Source organism: Hypanus sabinus, chromosome 10, assembly GCF_030144855.1.
Source record: "Hypanus sabinus isolate sHypSab1 chromosome 10, sHypSab1.hap1, whole genome shotgun sequence".
NCBI lineage: Eukaryota > Metazoa > Chordata > Chondrichthyes > Myliobatiformes > Dasyatidae > Hypanus > Hypanus sabinus.
In genome coordinates, this window is record NC_082715.1 from 126,260,576 (window position 1) to 126,277,675 (window position 17,100).

At 43.4% G+C, this 17,100-nt stretch overlaps 1 protein-coding gene across 1 annotated transcript in view; it reads left to right on the plus strand.

The window, feature by feature from the left end:
• Positions 1 to 923: 923 nt before the first annotated feature.
• Positions 924 to 17,100, plus strand: part of LOC132400349 (myelin and lymphocyte protein-like) — a 30,103-nt gene continuing 13,926 nt past the window's right edge. Inside the window, exons 1-2 of the mRNA XM_059981300.1 lie at positions 924 to 1,092; positions 15,228 to 15,395. Coding sequence (XP_059837283.1) covers positions 1,003 to 1,092; positions 15,228 to 15,395 — 258 coding nt within the window. The 5' untranslated portion in view covers positions 924 to 1,002. The remainder of the gene's footprint in view (positions 1,093 to 15,227; positions 15,396 to 17,100) is intronic.

Sequence of the window (17,100 nt, forward strand, 5' to 3'; positions counted from 1 at the left end):
CCGGTCAGGGGAAAGGAATTTTTTTCCCTTGAGCATAGGATGCTGACCGGTGACCATATAGATTCTCACAAAACCACAAGGGGTATAGATAAGGTGGCTAGCCAATGTCTCTTCCACAGGACAGAGTAGTCCAATATTAGATGGCATAGGCATAAGGCAGAAGGGGAAAAATTTGAAAAGGACAAGGGGAAAATTTTTCACATGGGAAGTGGTGAGCCTATGCAATGAGCTGCCAGAGGATGTAGTAGAGGCAGGTAAATTACTACTAAAGGCATTTGGAAAGTTACGTGAATAGGAAAGGTTTAGATGGATATGGGCCAAATGGGATTTGATCAGTTAGACAACTTGATGAGCATGCCCGAGCCGTGTGCTGTACGTCTCTGTAACTTCATGACTTGAGTCTCAAGACTGTTTGGTTTAACTGAGTGCAGAGGGGTTTGGGTTTAGTATCCTTGCAACGCCTTGTCAAGGCTGCTGGTGCCCCCATGCATTTGCTTGCACGAGTGTGCTGACACGCAGCACTTCATTGTTCACTGGCTGTGGCCAAATGCAAAGCTGATGCTTTGAGCCAAATTTTTTAAATGGAGTTCTCTAGACGGTACACTTGTGGAATTCAAAACATGTCATGCGGAGCAAAGCTCGTATTCCACAAGCTTCAGAAAGATAATCATTATTGCCACTCGCCTACCTTTCTTCAACAATGAAATAATGTACCAACAAATTGCCTGTTCTATAGAATGATAGCAAACGATTGTCTGAAAAATATTTTGCACAATCACTCTCTTGCCCAGCCCTAGTTTGCCTTTTCATTGACATTAGGTGTTGGTACAAAGGTGAAAGATTTATGAACATTTGAATAATTTTGAAGGACACACCTTCAATTAATGCCTGGTATAATGCTGAACCACACATTAGCACAACTCCAGTGTACCAAGTAAGTGACCGCACCTGGACCAGCCAAGTAACTTTCCTTACAGCGTTACTGACTTTGCAGCAGATACCATGTCATCTTCAGCTGGATCAAGCAGTCCCATACCGTCTGGAGGGAGTGTGTGTACATCACTTCCAGAACTCTTGATGTTAGGTGAATTTGTGAGTAATATTATTTTGTTCCATTGCACTTAAGGACAGCATTTTTATATGTACATATTTTGAATTACAGTGGGATTCTAATACAGGTATGTCATACTTGCTATGGGTGGCTGAAAAAAAGAGACAGTAATGTGTTAGAGAAAGAGCAAAATAGAAGCTTTGAGATTAAAAAAGAGCACAGACAGAGGGGCACAAGAACAGAGTGGATGGATAGTGGATTTATGATTATATTTGCAAGATGGTATCTTGATGAAGGAGTAGAGAACAGGAGACTGAACCTTATCAAGGGCCATAAGGAAAAACAAATCGCTCACTGGAATTCAGTAAAGAGGCTGTCAGGACTTCTCTTAATGATACATAAAGAAAATTAGCCTGTGCTCCTGTACCTGTTGGGTGAAGAATATTTTGCATGGAATCCCCTCAGTTAGAATGAGGAATGGACAAGACTACAGATAGGCAGCAGCCATCACTATGGTAGAGATTGACCAGAAGGACAATGAATGAGGTGGATATCTCCCTACCCTTGGGATGGAGAATCCTTCTTGTTCTGGAATTTTCCCACCAGATTTACAAGTGCCACATGCAAGAACCAATGATGACTCTCTGTAGTTCTCTAGCATTCTGAAACATCCTGCTCTGTGTTTATTAACCATCTGTATATCTATTACGGAGGCTCCATATACCACTGCAGAAAAATTGCTTCTGTTCAGTGCCTGTTTCTTCACTTTCTGGTTATAGTAATTAACCATTCAGCTCAACATTACGCTTCAAAATGAGGCTTACAAAGGCGTGAAACTGTAACACACTCACGATGCTTGGGGCACTCATCGGGTCAGGTAGCATCTGTAGGGGACAATGAGCAATTGACATTTTGAACCGCGACCCTTCGTCTGGTGTGTCCCTTATTAGCACAACACCCGCCTTGTGCTGCTTTTTTCAATCTTTACCATAGTAACCTCTAATAAGAATAAGGGGGAAGTGAGGGAGATGAGGAAGGTAGATTAAGAACGGGTGCATTTTCAGCCTTGAAATTGAAATATGTTGTTAATAAGGCCATCTCTAAAACACCAAACTGTTGCAATAACCATAAACTTTGTTATCCCGCTGAAGGAAAAGTGAGATGTTTGTAGATTAACCCTTACAATGGCTGACAGAATGTTTCAGTAACTTCAACAGGACTGGCAGGAGACTGGGAGTAGGTCATGGGGAAGTAATACAAGAGGAACGTGTGAAACTCTAGAAGCTTGACATCTCCAATATTTAAGCATGAAACTGTTTTCTTAATGTCAGTCTTTTATTGTTTCTATGTAAAATGTTGCCCTTGGTTTAAGGATTTGAAATTTAAGTGACATTCAGCACAGGTAATTGTTCTTAAGTTTGGCCGACAGTATAGAATGGGTGTAGTCAATTAGAACTTGGTTATACATCATAACAGTGCAAATATAACTAGTATTGGGCAAACAATAGAAAGACAAATAATAATTACACAAACAAATGCATTATATGAAAATACAGGAGGCACAAGAGATTGGAAATTGAATAAGCAATCTGTTGGAGGAACTCGTTGGGTGATATAGCATCTGTGATGGGGGAAGGGGATTGTCTACATTTGGCTTGCTTGCTTACTACTACACGGCTGTCCCTGAGATAAAGAATGGTCTACCAATGGGCACCCCTACATAGGAATTAACTGCTGCTTTACTGCATTCAAAAGTCCAACGGACCTATATAACCAGTAAAGCTGGTTTCCTCTCTCCCCTCTCAATCATCTTGCTGCCTCCCCACCTCCCTCTCTCCACTTTTAATAATTGTTCTTTCTTACCAAACCAGTCTTAAGCGGTTTTTCTGCCACTCACTACAACACCGTGGAGCAGCTTAGTGACCTCACCAAGTGCTTTTTGTGTATTTTCCAACGATGGACAAAATTGAGTTATGGATGTCTGTAAAACTGGAAGCTGATCGTTAACTGGGATGGACTGTTAAAAGAACCTCATGGAAGTTAGAGCAGAGAGTAGGACATTTGCCAGCCAGGTCATGCTGGTCTTTAACCACAACTTCTGTAAACGGATCTAATCGCATTTACGCCCTCTTTCTATTTGCCTTCCAAGCCCTTTTCTTTAATCATCTATCAAGTGATTTGAAACTATTGATTTTTTTTTGCCTCAACTACTGATCTTTGTCCCACTTGGTGGCGCAATAATATCAGCGCTGGAATCAGGAGCGAAGGTTCCCGAGTTCGAATCCAAGTTAGATTGAGCGTCGAGCTAGCAACTTGGCCTCGAGAAAACAAGAATAGCTTGCTACAGAAACACTGTCATGATGGTGCCCCGATAACTCCACTGCCGAGTTAAGGGCCATTCTCCTTCTTCTTCTACTGATGTTGGAAATTAACTTCACAGACTCACTACTACTTAGAAGCAAAGCAAGCTTTCTATCGTGTATCAGTCACAATTGCATGGAGGCTTTAATTCCACTTCCCTGACAGCAGCCAGTGGGTTGGACATTAAAATGCTAAGGGCTGTCCACCTCTTCATGAAGAGGTCAATTGCACTCAGGTCAGAAGTGAAAAGAGGCTGAGAGATAAGGTGAATTCAAGCTGAGTAAAAGACTGACTGGAGTTAAAATGATTCGGTGCTGCTGCAGGGCTTCAACTGAAAATTTCGGCAATTCCTCTCCTCTCACAGATGCTGCTCATTTAACAGATCTTTTAAAAGATTGTTTGATGTCCCAGATTCCAGCATCTGCAGCTCTTCTGCCTGTACTGCACAGTGTCAAAAGACAAGGACAGCTCGGAGGTGAAATGGATAATTAAAGTGATGGGAGATTTACAGTCGTGTAGAGGATATAAGTGTTCAACATGGCAATCACTCATTTTATATGACTTCCCAAAATAGAGACCATGTTAGATCATATTTCAATAAGATGGCACCATTAAGTGGTAACTGTCTGTAGGCAGCTCCAATGGGAATATTCAGATATTCCCATTTAGGACTACTATGGGTGAGATCCACCATCACAGCTTTGAGTAAGCAACACTATTTTAAGATGTTTAAAAAAATCTATCGATATTCAAAATGCATGAATGTTGGATGGCAGACTCGGGTCACGAGTGCAGTAAATGGAAGTGGGAACGCTGTGCTAGTCTACAGGTATGACTGAAATGCAGAGGCTTTAGACTTCCACTCCTGACTATCCTGCTGCCAAGTCTCTGGGAAATAAAGCTGAAGACTTCAGAGCAAGATTGCTGTACCAGAAGGATATCGGGGACAGAAGCATGGCTCTCACCCTCAATTTCGGATGCAGTGCTGCAGTCCAATGGCTTCACCGTTCTCCACAGAGAACGTCTCAGTCTTCTAAAGGCAAAAGAGATGGAGTCTGCTTCATGATTAACTCATCCTGGTGCATCCTGGTTACGGTGTACATTGAACCTCAGGCCAACGTTGGGCAGACACTGGAGGAAATGAGCAACTTGATCAGCAGGCACAAAACGTCCCTGTCATTGTGAGAGATTTCAACCAGGTCAGCTTGAAGGAGTTACTGAACAACTACCACCAACGTGTCACCTGTGGAGACAAAGGAGACAACGCACTTGGCCACTGTTTTGCCACCATCAAGTATGTTTACTATGACATCCCACGCCCAAACTTTGGCAAGTCTGATCTCCTAGCTGCACTTCCACTCCCAGCATATAGGCAGAGACTAATGACCCCAGTGCCAGTGGTGAGGACCCAGAAGATACGAGTCAAGGGAAGTGGAGCACTGCTTGCAGAAAAACTTTGAGTCAGTGGACTGCACAATATCCAGAGATTCATATTCAAGTCTGTGACAACTTCAAGACCTGTGTTGATGAGTGTGTGCCTTCAAGAACATACTGGACATGCCCAAAACAAAAACCGTGGATGAACCAGGAGATTCATAGTTTGCTGAGGGTTAGGTCTGTGGCATTCAAATACAAGGAATCCAGGTATGACCTATGGAAGGCTACTTTATGAGCAAAAAAAAAACATACCATTTGAGGTTAGAGATGGAACTGGATGCGCATCAGATCTGGCAGAGTTGGCAGGCTATTTCTTCCTACAAAGTGAGCCTATCCCTCATGTATGGCTGTGCTGCTTCACTCCCAGATGAGCTCAATGCCTTTTATGCTCGCTTTGAAAAGGAGAATAAAGCTAGACCTGTGTGAATCCTGGCAGAATCTGGTGACCCTGTGACCTCTGTCTTGGAGGTCAACGTCAGAACATCATTCAGGAGGGTTAACCCTCGCAAGGCATCGGGCTTTGATGGTGTACCTGGTCGGGCTCTGGAAGCCTGTGCCAACCAGCTGGCTGGAGCAGTAAAGGACATCTTCAATCTCGCACTGCTGCAGTCAGAGGTTCCCAGCTGTTTCAAAAGACCCGCAGAGAGTATGGTGAGCTGCCTCAATGATTATCTGTAGTGACATTCACAGCTACTGTGATGAAGTGTTTTGAGAGGTTGGTCATGGCCAGAATCAACTCCTGCATAAGCAAAGACCTGGAACTGCCTATCACCACAGTTGGTCTACAGCAGTTGCAATCTCACTGGCTCTTCACCTGGCCTTGGATCACCTGGACAATAGTAGTGTCCATGTCAGGCTTCTGTTGATAGATCACAAACAAGAGAAAATCTGCAGATGCCAGAAATCCAAGTAACACACACAAAATGCTGGAGGAACTCGGCAGGCCAGGCAGCGTCTACGGAAAAGGGTACAGTCAATGTTTCAGGCTAAGACCCTTCAGCAGGACTGGAGAAAAAAATATGAGGAGTAGATTTAAAAGGTGGGGGAGAGGAGGGAGAAACACAAGGTGGGGGAGGTGATAGGTGAAACCAGGAGAGGGAGGGGTGAAATAGATTGGTGAGAATGATACAGGACTGGAGAAGTGGGCGTCTGATAGGAGAGGACAGAAGGCCATGGAAGAAAGAAAAGGTGGGAGGAGCATCAGAGGGAGGCACTGGGCAGGCTAGGAGATAAGATGAGAGAGGAAAAAGGAGATGGGAAATGGTGAAGGGTGGGGGTTGGTAAATTACTGGAATTTCGAGAAATCGATGTTCATGCCATCAGGTTGGAGGCTAGCCAGACGGAATATAAGGTGTTGTTCCTCCAACCTGAGTGTGACCTCATTACAACAGTAGAGGAGGCCATGGATGGACATATCAGAATGGGAATTAAACTGATGGCTGCTGGGAGATTCCGCTTCTACTGGCAGGCTGAGCGTAGGTGCTTGGCAAAGTGGTCTCCCAAACTACATCGTGTCTCACTGACATACAAGAGGCCACACCGGGAGCACTGCACACAGTATATGACCCCAGCAGACTCACAGGTGAAGAGTCGCCTCACATGGAAGAGCTGAATGGTAGTGAGGGAGGCGGTGTAGGGGCAGCTGTAGCACTTGTTTCACTTGCAAGGATAAGTGCCAGAAGAGGGATCAGTGGGGTGGGGTGGGGGGGAATGGATGGACAAGGGAGTCATGTAGGGAGCAATCCCTGTGTAAAGCAGGAAGTGCAGGGGAGGGAGGTATGTGCTGGTTTCACCTATCACATTAAGTTTCTTCTTATTGTAACTTACCATTTTTATGATGTATTACTGCTGCCTCAAAACAACAAATTTCATGACAGTGATATTAAAGCTGATCTGGTTATTATGATAACCAATATTATATATTACATTTCTAGCATTTGGAACTTTTTTGGGGGGATCTGGGCATAGTTGACAATGCCCAGGATGAGCTTGTGTGGAAAGAGTTTGGGAAGCTGGGAAGCGAGGATGGTGTTGAGAGTTCTGCAGTTGCATAGGGAGGCGAGCAACATGTACAAGTTGCTGAAGGATGGAAGAACTCAGCAAGTTAGGCAGAGTTTATGGAGAGGATCCTAAATCCCGAAAAAGGCTTAGCCTGAAATGTCAACTGTTTATTGCTCTCCATAGAGGCTGCCGGACTCGTTGAGTTCCTCCCGCATTTTGTGTATGTTGCTTAAGATGTCTAGCATCTACAGAATCTGTTCTGGCCTTGGGAAGGTGAGCTGTGTACTGTTGATGATTGAAGATTGAATGAGTGGTATCAGGAAGGCAACCTTCATGTTGGAACATTGAAAGTAGCAGGGAGGGAAGATACGTCTGGCAGTGGGTATCAAGCAGGAGGTTCCAGGGATGATCCATCAAAAGAGAAAACCCTATGGTGACTCTGAAAGGAACAGGATAGGCTGAGAACTGGTTCTGAAAACGGAATGGTTCCTGTCAATGACATATTGTCTTTGCTGGAGGGCGAATTCTCAGGTGAGGTAAAGGATTGCCAGAAGCACCGCAGTATCTTCAACAGAACAAATGCACTCTGGAGCTGAAGGTGGAAAGTCAGGCAGTGGGAGGCATGTGTTGGATAATGTGAAGGGAGGAAAGGAAATTGGTTCAAAGTTAGAGCAAAGTTTTGACTCGGGACAAGGCCAATGTGTTGAAAAAAGAAACAAAGGAAGGTCCAATGTGTTAGTGAGTCCTGATGAAGGGTCTCGGCCCGAAATGTCGACAGTGCTTCTCACTATAGATGCTGCCTGGCCTGCTGTGTTCCACCAGCATTTTGTGTGTGTTGTTGTTTGAATTTCCAGCATCTGCAGATTTCCTCGTGTTAGCAAAGGAAGGAGGTAAGTTTGTTCAACATGTCCTATGAAGAGTTAGGCAAGGTTAGAATGAAATATCATAGGTCATCAAGGTCCATCTGATGGTTACATTTGTCACATGGTTGTTACATCTCTGCCTGTTTGTTGAATCTCCAATACAGTAGTCCAGAAGTTAGGGGCTTAACTTCCACAGAGGTTCCACAGAGAATTTCAAATATTCATAATCTTCTGAGATAAGACATTCTACTCCATTTCTGAATGTATGTCCCCTTATTCTGAAGCTATGGTCTTAACTTCAAGATGCCACCATAAGGAAAGACATTTTATCCCTGGACAAGGCTACTTAGAATATTGCATATTTCACAAAGTTCATTTCTCATTCTTTTCCAATGAGCATTGGCCCAACCCACTCAGACCTACCCCACAAGGAAAGCATTTGATCCCAGGAATCAAGCCTCATGAACTTCCTTTGAATTGCCTCCAAGCAAGTTTATCCATCGTTAAATAAAGAGACGAGAGAGCATGCACTACTTCAGATGTGATCTCACAAAGGCCATACCTACTTGTAACAAGAACTGAAAATCAAAATAGAGAAATTCTTCTTTCCAGAATTTCAGCATCTGCAATCTCTTTGTTTCCTCACTTTCTGGATTTCCTTTGCATTCTCCTCACAACTTACTTTCAATTCTATCTTCCCAGATTTGGGGGAAATGCACTCAGCCCCTTCATCAAAATCACTTATGTGTTATAAACAGTTGAATTGGTGGAGGGGTGAAGATGCGTCTCTACTAACGGAGGTGTAGGGCCTCCTTCCCTCCGCTAGCCTGCAGGTCACCTTTGGACAAGGTGTAGCACCTGCTTAGCCCCAAGTCAGGTCACATGAAGCCATGGGAGCTGGCGGTGGACAATCATATGAGCAGCCGGTGCATGTCACAAGTCCTGGTTATGCGACCGCTGATGCCAGGCGGACTTTGAAGAGTATTGGTGCTGACTGGGGTCACCCATCTTTTAAAGACCACTGCCCACAAGAAGTTAATGGCTAACCACTTCAGTAGAAAAGATTTACAGGAAATAATTATGGTCATGGAAAAATATGATTGACCATGTCATACGATATGGCACAGAGTGAATGAATGAAACAGTTGAAGTCAGAACACCGAGTCCTGTGATGACCTGTTATAAACCAGCCAGCCTGAAGCAGGCCCGCCCATCCTGATTCAGCCTTCTGTCATTTGATCCGCCCACTCTCTAACCTTGCGTAACCTTATGTGTGGCATTGTATTGTATTGAGTGCGAATCTGATCTCTCCATTGCAGGGAGGGTGTGGAGGCTTTGGAAGGGGTCAGAAGATGCTTACCAGGATGCAGCTTGGATTAGAGAGTGTGAGTGAGCTGTAAGGAGAGGTTAGACAAACTTGGGCTGTTTTCTCTTGAGGCTGAGAGGAGACCAGATAGGACAGGGGTTCCCCACCTGGGGTCCACGGACCACTTGCTTAATGGCATTGGTCCATGGCATAAAAAAGGCATAGAAGCTTATAAGATTGTAAGAGGCTTAGATGGAGAAGGCAGCCAGAATCTTTTTCCCAAGGTAGAAATACCAGATACTGGAGGATGTGTATTTAAGATGAGAGGGGGAAAGTTTAAAGAAGATGTGTAAGAGTAAGGTTTTTACATGATGAGTGATAGGTGCTGGTGGGAGGGGGGACTGGTGGAAGTAAAAATGATATTGCAATTCCAGAGATTGTTTTCAGGCACATGAGTATATGGGATATGGATGGAAGCAGTTCACGTGCAGGCAGAATTGATTTAATTTATTCTGGCACAGACATTGTAGGCTGCAGCTCCTGTTCCTGTTCTAGACTTCCAGAAATCCAACTACACTAAATCTGTTGGTTCCTCTTTATCGTTCCTGCTGGCTACATTCTCAACAAGGTAACAAATTTGTCAAGCAATTCTCTTTCATTAAACTCTGCTCATTCTGCATGATTACATGACTTTTCTTTGTCTCTGTGGACTCCTGCTTTGACTTTCACCATCGGGCTCTTTAACCGGTGTGGACGGCTTCGCTCGCCTCAGCACTGAGCTGGATCCATCACCTATGGGCTCACTGGTTTATTTTCTGTATTAGCACAGATCGTCTTCTTTTGCACAATGGTTGTTTGTCAGATTTTGTGTGTAGTTCTTTATTAATTCTATTGTATTTCATTTTCCTGTTTGATAGCCTGCAAGAAAATGGATATCAGGGTAGTATATGATGACATAAACGTACTTTGATAATAAATTGTGAGCCCTACAGCGGGGAAGCTGCATGGCCTTGGTTGATATGTGGACTAGGCCCTCAAGCCGCGGCGTCGCCTGTTGCAGCCGCCCAGGAGAGGGGGCAGTGTGGGTAAGTACAGAGGCATGATGGGCATGCAAGAATCCATGCAGGGTTGGGGAGTGGCCTCTCCTGTCGCCTCCCTGGAAGACAAACTTGATTGCCTTCTCTTGTGGCTGACAAAGCATGAGACAAGCTGATTTTCCTTTTTCCGTGGCTGACGCAATGTGAGATGATGAAATGCAGCATTCTTGTTCTTGCAGAAACGTGGCTTCAGCCCAACATCCCAGGCACCATCATCAATCACCAGGCCATGCCACTCAGGGAACGTGCTAATATTACTTTCTGTGACTGTGTGTGCTATCGTAACTATGTGCTGTGCGTGACTGTATGTACTGTGTTTTACATCTTGGCCCCAGAGAAATGCTGTTTCATTTAGCTGTGTACGTGTGTATGGTTGAATGACAATTAAACTTGATTTTGAAATTTAAAATGAAGTTTGAACATTTTATTTTTTTGTTTCCTTTCTTGAATAGAGGAATTACATTTCTAATGTTCCAACCCACTGGGATTTCCAGGCTCCAGGGCACTTTAGAAGATGACATCCAGTTGATTCACTGTGTCCGCAGAGGCTCCTCTCAGACCTGAGCTTTTAAATCTTATTAATTTGTTTTTATAGTGATAATTATCGATTTAAGTTCCTCCTGTTTTTATTCCGGGATTTCCAACTATAATTGAATGCTTTTGGTGACCTCCACCATGAAGAGGTCATGGAGTCATAGAAAAGTACAGCACCAAAACGGGCCCTTTGGCCCATCTAGTGTGTGCTGAACCATTTAAGAGCCTTGTCCCATTGACATGCCATAGCATGTATGAGTATGCAGGCCATAGCCCTGAATACTCATTCCATCCATGTACTTATCCAAACTTCTCTTAAATGTTGAAATCGAGCTCACATGCACCACTTGCACTGGCAGCTCATTCACCCTCCGAGAGAAGAAGTTTCCCCTCATGTTCCCCTTAAACATGTCTACAATACAAAATACAAAACAGATACAAAGTATGTGCTCAAAGTATGTTACTCACTGAACTTCCATCATTAACTTCCCAATCATCCTCAACTCAGCTACTCACTTGAGTATGCCCACAAGGAAATGAATCTCAGGTTTGTATGTGCTTACAGTGTGCACAATGGACTAGGGCTCTGCGATTAGCGCTAATCAAGCATCCACTTGAATATTCCAAAAAACATGGAATCCCAGCGCCCATCAACATCAACTTAACAAGCTTAGACAGAAGGTACCAGGAGTCCGCATTACAAAGAGCAAATTGCTCTAGAAAAACACAAGGAAATCCAAACGAATAACAACTGCCGGCAAGACTATACTGGATTACAAGAACTTGGGGTTCAGCCCGTCTGCTTCATCAGTGAATTGATCAGAGTAGCTGGCCAGGAAGTTACCATACCAGAAAAAAATTAGTGCAAAACTGAAAGGTCTGAAGATAGATAAGTCACTTCGACCATATGGTGTACTCCCCAGGGTTCTGAAAGAGGTGGCTGAAGAGATTGTGGAGGCATTAGGAATGATCTTTCAAGAATTACTAGATTCTGGAATGGTTCTGGAAGACTGGAAGATTTCAGATGTCACTTCGCTCTTCAAGAAGGGTGACAGGCAGTAGAAAGGAAACTATAGGCCACTCAGCGGTTGGGAAGATGTTGGAGTCGATTATTAAGACTGAGATGTCAGGGTCCTTGGAGGCGCATGATAAAATAGGCCATTGTCAGCATGGCTTCCTCAAGATAAATTCTTGCCCAACACATCTGGTGAAATTCTTTGAAGAAATAACAAGCAGTATCGACAAAGGAGAAATTGGTTGATGTTGTGTACTTGGATTTTCAGAAGGCCTTTGACAAGGTGCCACACATGAGGCTGCTTTAGAAGCTACAAGCCCATGGTATTACAGGAAAGATTCTAGCACGGATAAAGCAGTGGCTGATTGTCAGGAGGCAAAGAGTGGGAATAAGGGGAGCCTTTTCTCCAGTTGCCTGCTGGTGACTAGTGGTATTCCACAGGAGTCTATGTTGGGACCGATTCTATTTGTGTTCTATGTCAGTGTGTTAGATGATAGAATTGATGGCTTTGTTGAAAAGTTTGCAGACGATATGTAGTTAGGTGGAGGGGCAGGTGGTTTTGAGGAAGTAGAGAGGCTACAGCAGGATTAGACAGATTAGGAAAATGGGCATAGATATAGCAGATGGAATTCAGTGTCATGAAGTGTACGGTCATGCATTTTGGTAGAAAAAATGAAAGGATTGACTATTTTCTAAATGGAGAGAAAACACAAAAAAGAGAGGTACAAAGGGATTTGGGAGTCCTTGTGCAAGATTCCCTATAGAATAATTTGCAGGTTGAGTCTGTGGCGAGGAAGGCAAACGCAATGTTAGCATTCATTTCAAGAGAACTAGAGTATAAAAGCAAGGATGTAATGTTGAAACTTTATAAAGCTCTATTGAGGCCTCACTTGGAGTATTGTGAGCAGGTTTGGGCCCCTTGTTTTGGAAAGGATGTGTTGAACTGGTGAGGGTTCAAAATCATTCACGAAAATGATTCCAGGATTGAATGGCTTGCATATGAAGAGTGTTTGATGGCTCTAGGCCTGTATTCACTAGAATTCAGAACACCTCATTGAAAACTATCAAATGATGAAAAGACTTGAGAGAGTGGGTGTGGTGAGAATGCTTCCTCTGGTGGGAGAGTCTAAGACCAAGGGACACAGCCTCAGATTAGAGGGGCATCTTTTTAGAACAGAGATGAGGAGGAACTTCTTTAACCAGTGAGTGGTGAATCTGTGGAATTCTTCATGATAGGCAGCTGTGGAGGCCAAGTCTTTATGTATATTTAAGGCAGAGGTTGATAGATTCTTGATTTGTCAGGGCATGAAGAGATACAGGGAGAAGACAGGAGACTGAGGCTGAGAGGAACACTGGATCAGCCATGATGAAATGGTGGAGCAGACTCGATGGGCCAAATGGCCTAATTCTGCTCCTCTGTTTTATGGTCTTGTGGCCGTATGGTTTCTTCTTGCGTTGACACTTGGCTGAGCCACTGACGTTCTTTTCAAATTACTATGAATAATCTCTCGTCACTGTGTCTACATCAGAGTCTGACTTCCCTCTGCACCTGGGTTCCTCTGTGACAGCTGGGGAAAATGTTTCACCTTGTCTCTGTCTTGAATAGGTGACCCCTTATTTTTAAAAAGTGTCTTCTAATTTTAGATTCCGCTATGCGGAACCATCTTCCCTATGTCCATCAGCTCTATTGCTATTGGATCTTATGTTGCAATCAAGTCCTCTCTCAGTCTTCTGATTCTATGCAACGTCTATGATAGGAAATCTCACACATTCCAGATTATTAATCCTGTGAGGCTTCTCTGAACAGCTTCCACTGCATAACATCCTTCCTCAATTACCTTACATAGTGGCTCAGATGTGGTCTCTTCTGTGCCCTGCAAAATGGAAGAATAACCTTCCTTATTTTCTACTCAATTCCCAAATAATACACAGTCAAATTCTGCTGATTTTTTTAATTGCTCGCTGTTCCTGCATTTTAGACTTCTTCAAGCAATAGTCCGGAGCATCTTCTTCCCTGTGCAGTGTTCCGAAATCTCCAATCATTTAGACAACGCGCTTCTTTTGTCATTTTCTTGTGAAGAAAGTCCTGGATGTTTGCCCTCTCATCTAACCTATCCACAGCGACTTCCACCTTACCGGGGGAAAAGAGTTTGTTTGCTTTCAGAAGAAACTGTCCATATTGTGATTTCATGTGATTAGAAACGATGTCATTTGTGCACGTGTCAAGATAAATGAGTTGGAAAAATGTTTATTTATTTATTCTTTTCACATCAATTTTGTAAAAGTGAATTTTTATTTTGACCCTCAGATTTTTTTTGGTAGTGATCTTTAAATTAGGCAAGCATGAAGTTCTGTTACCCAAAAGGCCATGACCCAGGCATCACTTGTATATCCTCTTTTGTCCTCATTACCTCTTCTTCACAACTTACTTTATTCCCTCTCTCTGTGTTATCAGCCAGTTTAGCAACCATACCTTCACCTCTTCACCCACACTACTTAGCCAAATGTTGAAGCTCCTACACAGGTTCAGGTGACACACTACTTGTTTTGGTGGGAACTAGATTAAAATAAAAACCTTTTTAAGCCTGCTCTTTGTTTCCTGTTAACTAGACAATCTTGTTTCTATTCCAACATGTTACCTCCAATAACATGAGATCTTACTTTCTGCTTTAACCTTGGCTGTATCTTCCCATTAAATTGATCAAACGTGATATGGAACGAGCTGCCTGAGAAAGTAGCTGAGGCAGGTAACATTTAAAAAGTATTTTAATAAGTACATAGATATAGATATAGTATAGATATATACTATATCTATGTACTTTGTACATAGTACATAGGATCTATGTACATAGATATAGATATAGTATAGATCCTATATACATAGTACATAGGAGGGATATAGCCCAAATGTGGGAAAATGGTATTAGCTTGATATTGGACTGAATGGCCTTCTTCCCTGATGCTCTATGACTCCATTAACTCCAACAATTTGCTGAATGTGCTCTTTGCTCTGGTGATTGCAGTTTTCCTAATTTCCTCTCTCCCTTTCAAAACCTGATTTACAGCTATTTCTGAAAATTACTTTAACTTTTAGTTTTGTTTTATTTTATTGAGATACAGCATGGAGTAGGCCCTTCAGGCCCTTTGAGCCTCACAGCCTAGCAACCCCCTGATTTAATTCTAACCTAATCACTTGGTAACCGATTTACAATGACCAATTGCCCTGCTAACCGGTACACCTTTGGACTGTACACCCTGAGGTAAACCACAGATCACGAGGAGGACTTACAAACTCCTTAAAGGCAGTGGCGGGAATTGAACCTGTGATGCTGGTACTGCAAAGCGTTGTGATAACCACTACACCACCATGCCATCCCTTGTCATGTAAAGGAAAACATAATGCAAACCTGATGCCCATTTTCAGGCGCTATTCAGTTTAGCCTTCAGTTTATTGCCCAGCCCAATCAAAGGATCTTTGCATGAAAAATGCATAATATGACTTTAGAATAACTTGCCAAACTGCTCTGCCGCTTCATTATTTTTTTAATGGTTTGCCTTCTAGGTTTTTGGTGGCCTAGTTTGGATCCTTGTGGCTTCAGCTCGAGTTTCACTCCCTGGTGATCAAGGCTGGGTGATGTTTGTTTCGGTCTTCTGTTTTGTTATAACCACGCTGCTGCTCATCCTGTACACAGCTGGAGTTCAGAACCGTTCCTCTGCGTGGACTGTGGTGGTAGGTCTATAGTTAAGAGATTGCCATGTAGTTCTCATGTGTTGTAACGTTTTATCTTAAAAATATTCCTAATGTATGAACTTCTTCACAAAATCCCGAGGAAGTCTGCAGATGCTGGAGATCCAAAGCAACAATTGCAAAATGCCGGAGGAACTCAGCAGGTCAGGCAGAATTTATTGAAGTGAATAAACAGCCGGTGTTTTGGGCCGAGTGCCTTCGTCAGGACTGAGGAGGAAGGGGGAAGCTGCCAGACTGAAAAGGTGGACGGAGGAGAAAGGGGCTAGCTGGAAGGTGAAGCCAAGCGGGTGGGAAAGGTCAAGGGCTGGAGAAGAAAGAATCTGATAAATGAGGAGAGTGGTCCAAAGGAGAAAGGGAAGGAGGACGGGATCTGGGGGAAGTAATAGGCAGGTGAGAAAAGGTAAAAGGTCAGAGTGGGGAATAGAGGACGAGGGGAGGGGAATTGTTTACCAGAACGACAAATCGATAATCATGTCAGCAGGTTGGAGGCTACCTTGTTGGAATATAAGCTGCTGCTCCTTCCTCCCTGAGGGTGGCCTCATCTTCGCACAAGAGGGGGACCACAGATCAACATGTCAGAACTGGGATGGGAATCGGAATTAAAATGTTTGGCCATCAGGAAATAATGACTGCAGTGAGCTTAAAACCTGAGTTAAAGTTCGAAGATTAAAGCAAATTTATTACCAAAGTACATATATGTTACAATATACAACCTTGAGATCCATTTTCTTGTGGGCAAACCCAATAACCCCGTAATAGAATAATAACCATAACAGAATCAATGAAAGACAGGACCAACTTGGGTGCTCAATCTGTGTGCAAAGGACAACAAAGTATGCAAATAAAAAAAAATACATAATAACAATACAGTAATAATGAAACCATAATCAATAAACATTGAGATGAAGGGTCTTATAAGTGAGTCATTAGGTTATGAGTACATTTCAATGCTGGAGCAAGTGAAGTTGAATGATTCCCCTTTGGTTCAAGAGCCTGATGGTTGAGGGGCATTAGCTGTTCCTGAACCTGGTGGTGTGGGTCCTGAGGCTCCTGTACCTTCCTCCTGATGGCAGCAGCAGGAAGAGAGCATGGCCTGGGTTGTGGGGATCCCTGACGATGGATACTGCTTTCCCAGGACGGTGTTTAACGTAGATGTGCTCAGTGCTGGGGAGGGCTTGTTGTGGGATCTTCCATTCGACAGATTGGTGTTTCCATACCAGGCCATGATGCAGCCAGTCAATACGGTGTCCGCCATGCACCTGTAGAAAGCTTGTCAAAGCAGAAATGCTACATGCTTTTCTTGATGTTTTAGTGCAGCAATACAGAATGATCACAAATAAGGCCAATTATAAACATAATCCCTATCCTTTGAACATAATTAGTGATATAATGGAACCAACAGAGGTAAAAAGGGAATGAACTTAAGACTATATGTTTGAATTCAAAGGCCTTTTGGCATCCTGAGCACACTGGCTGAGATGATTCGAAATCACTTTCTAGCTCAGGGGTTCCCAGTTTTCTTTATGCCATAGGCCTCGGCCATTAACTGATGGGTCCATGGACCCCTGCCTAGCTAATCACTAACAAAGTTGCAGAGTTTGAAAAGGGCATGGAAAGAGGTCCTTCAGTCCAGTTTAAAAGCCCTTTATAGTTTAAAACTCAGTGGCAGATGACATGCCTGTTGCCT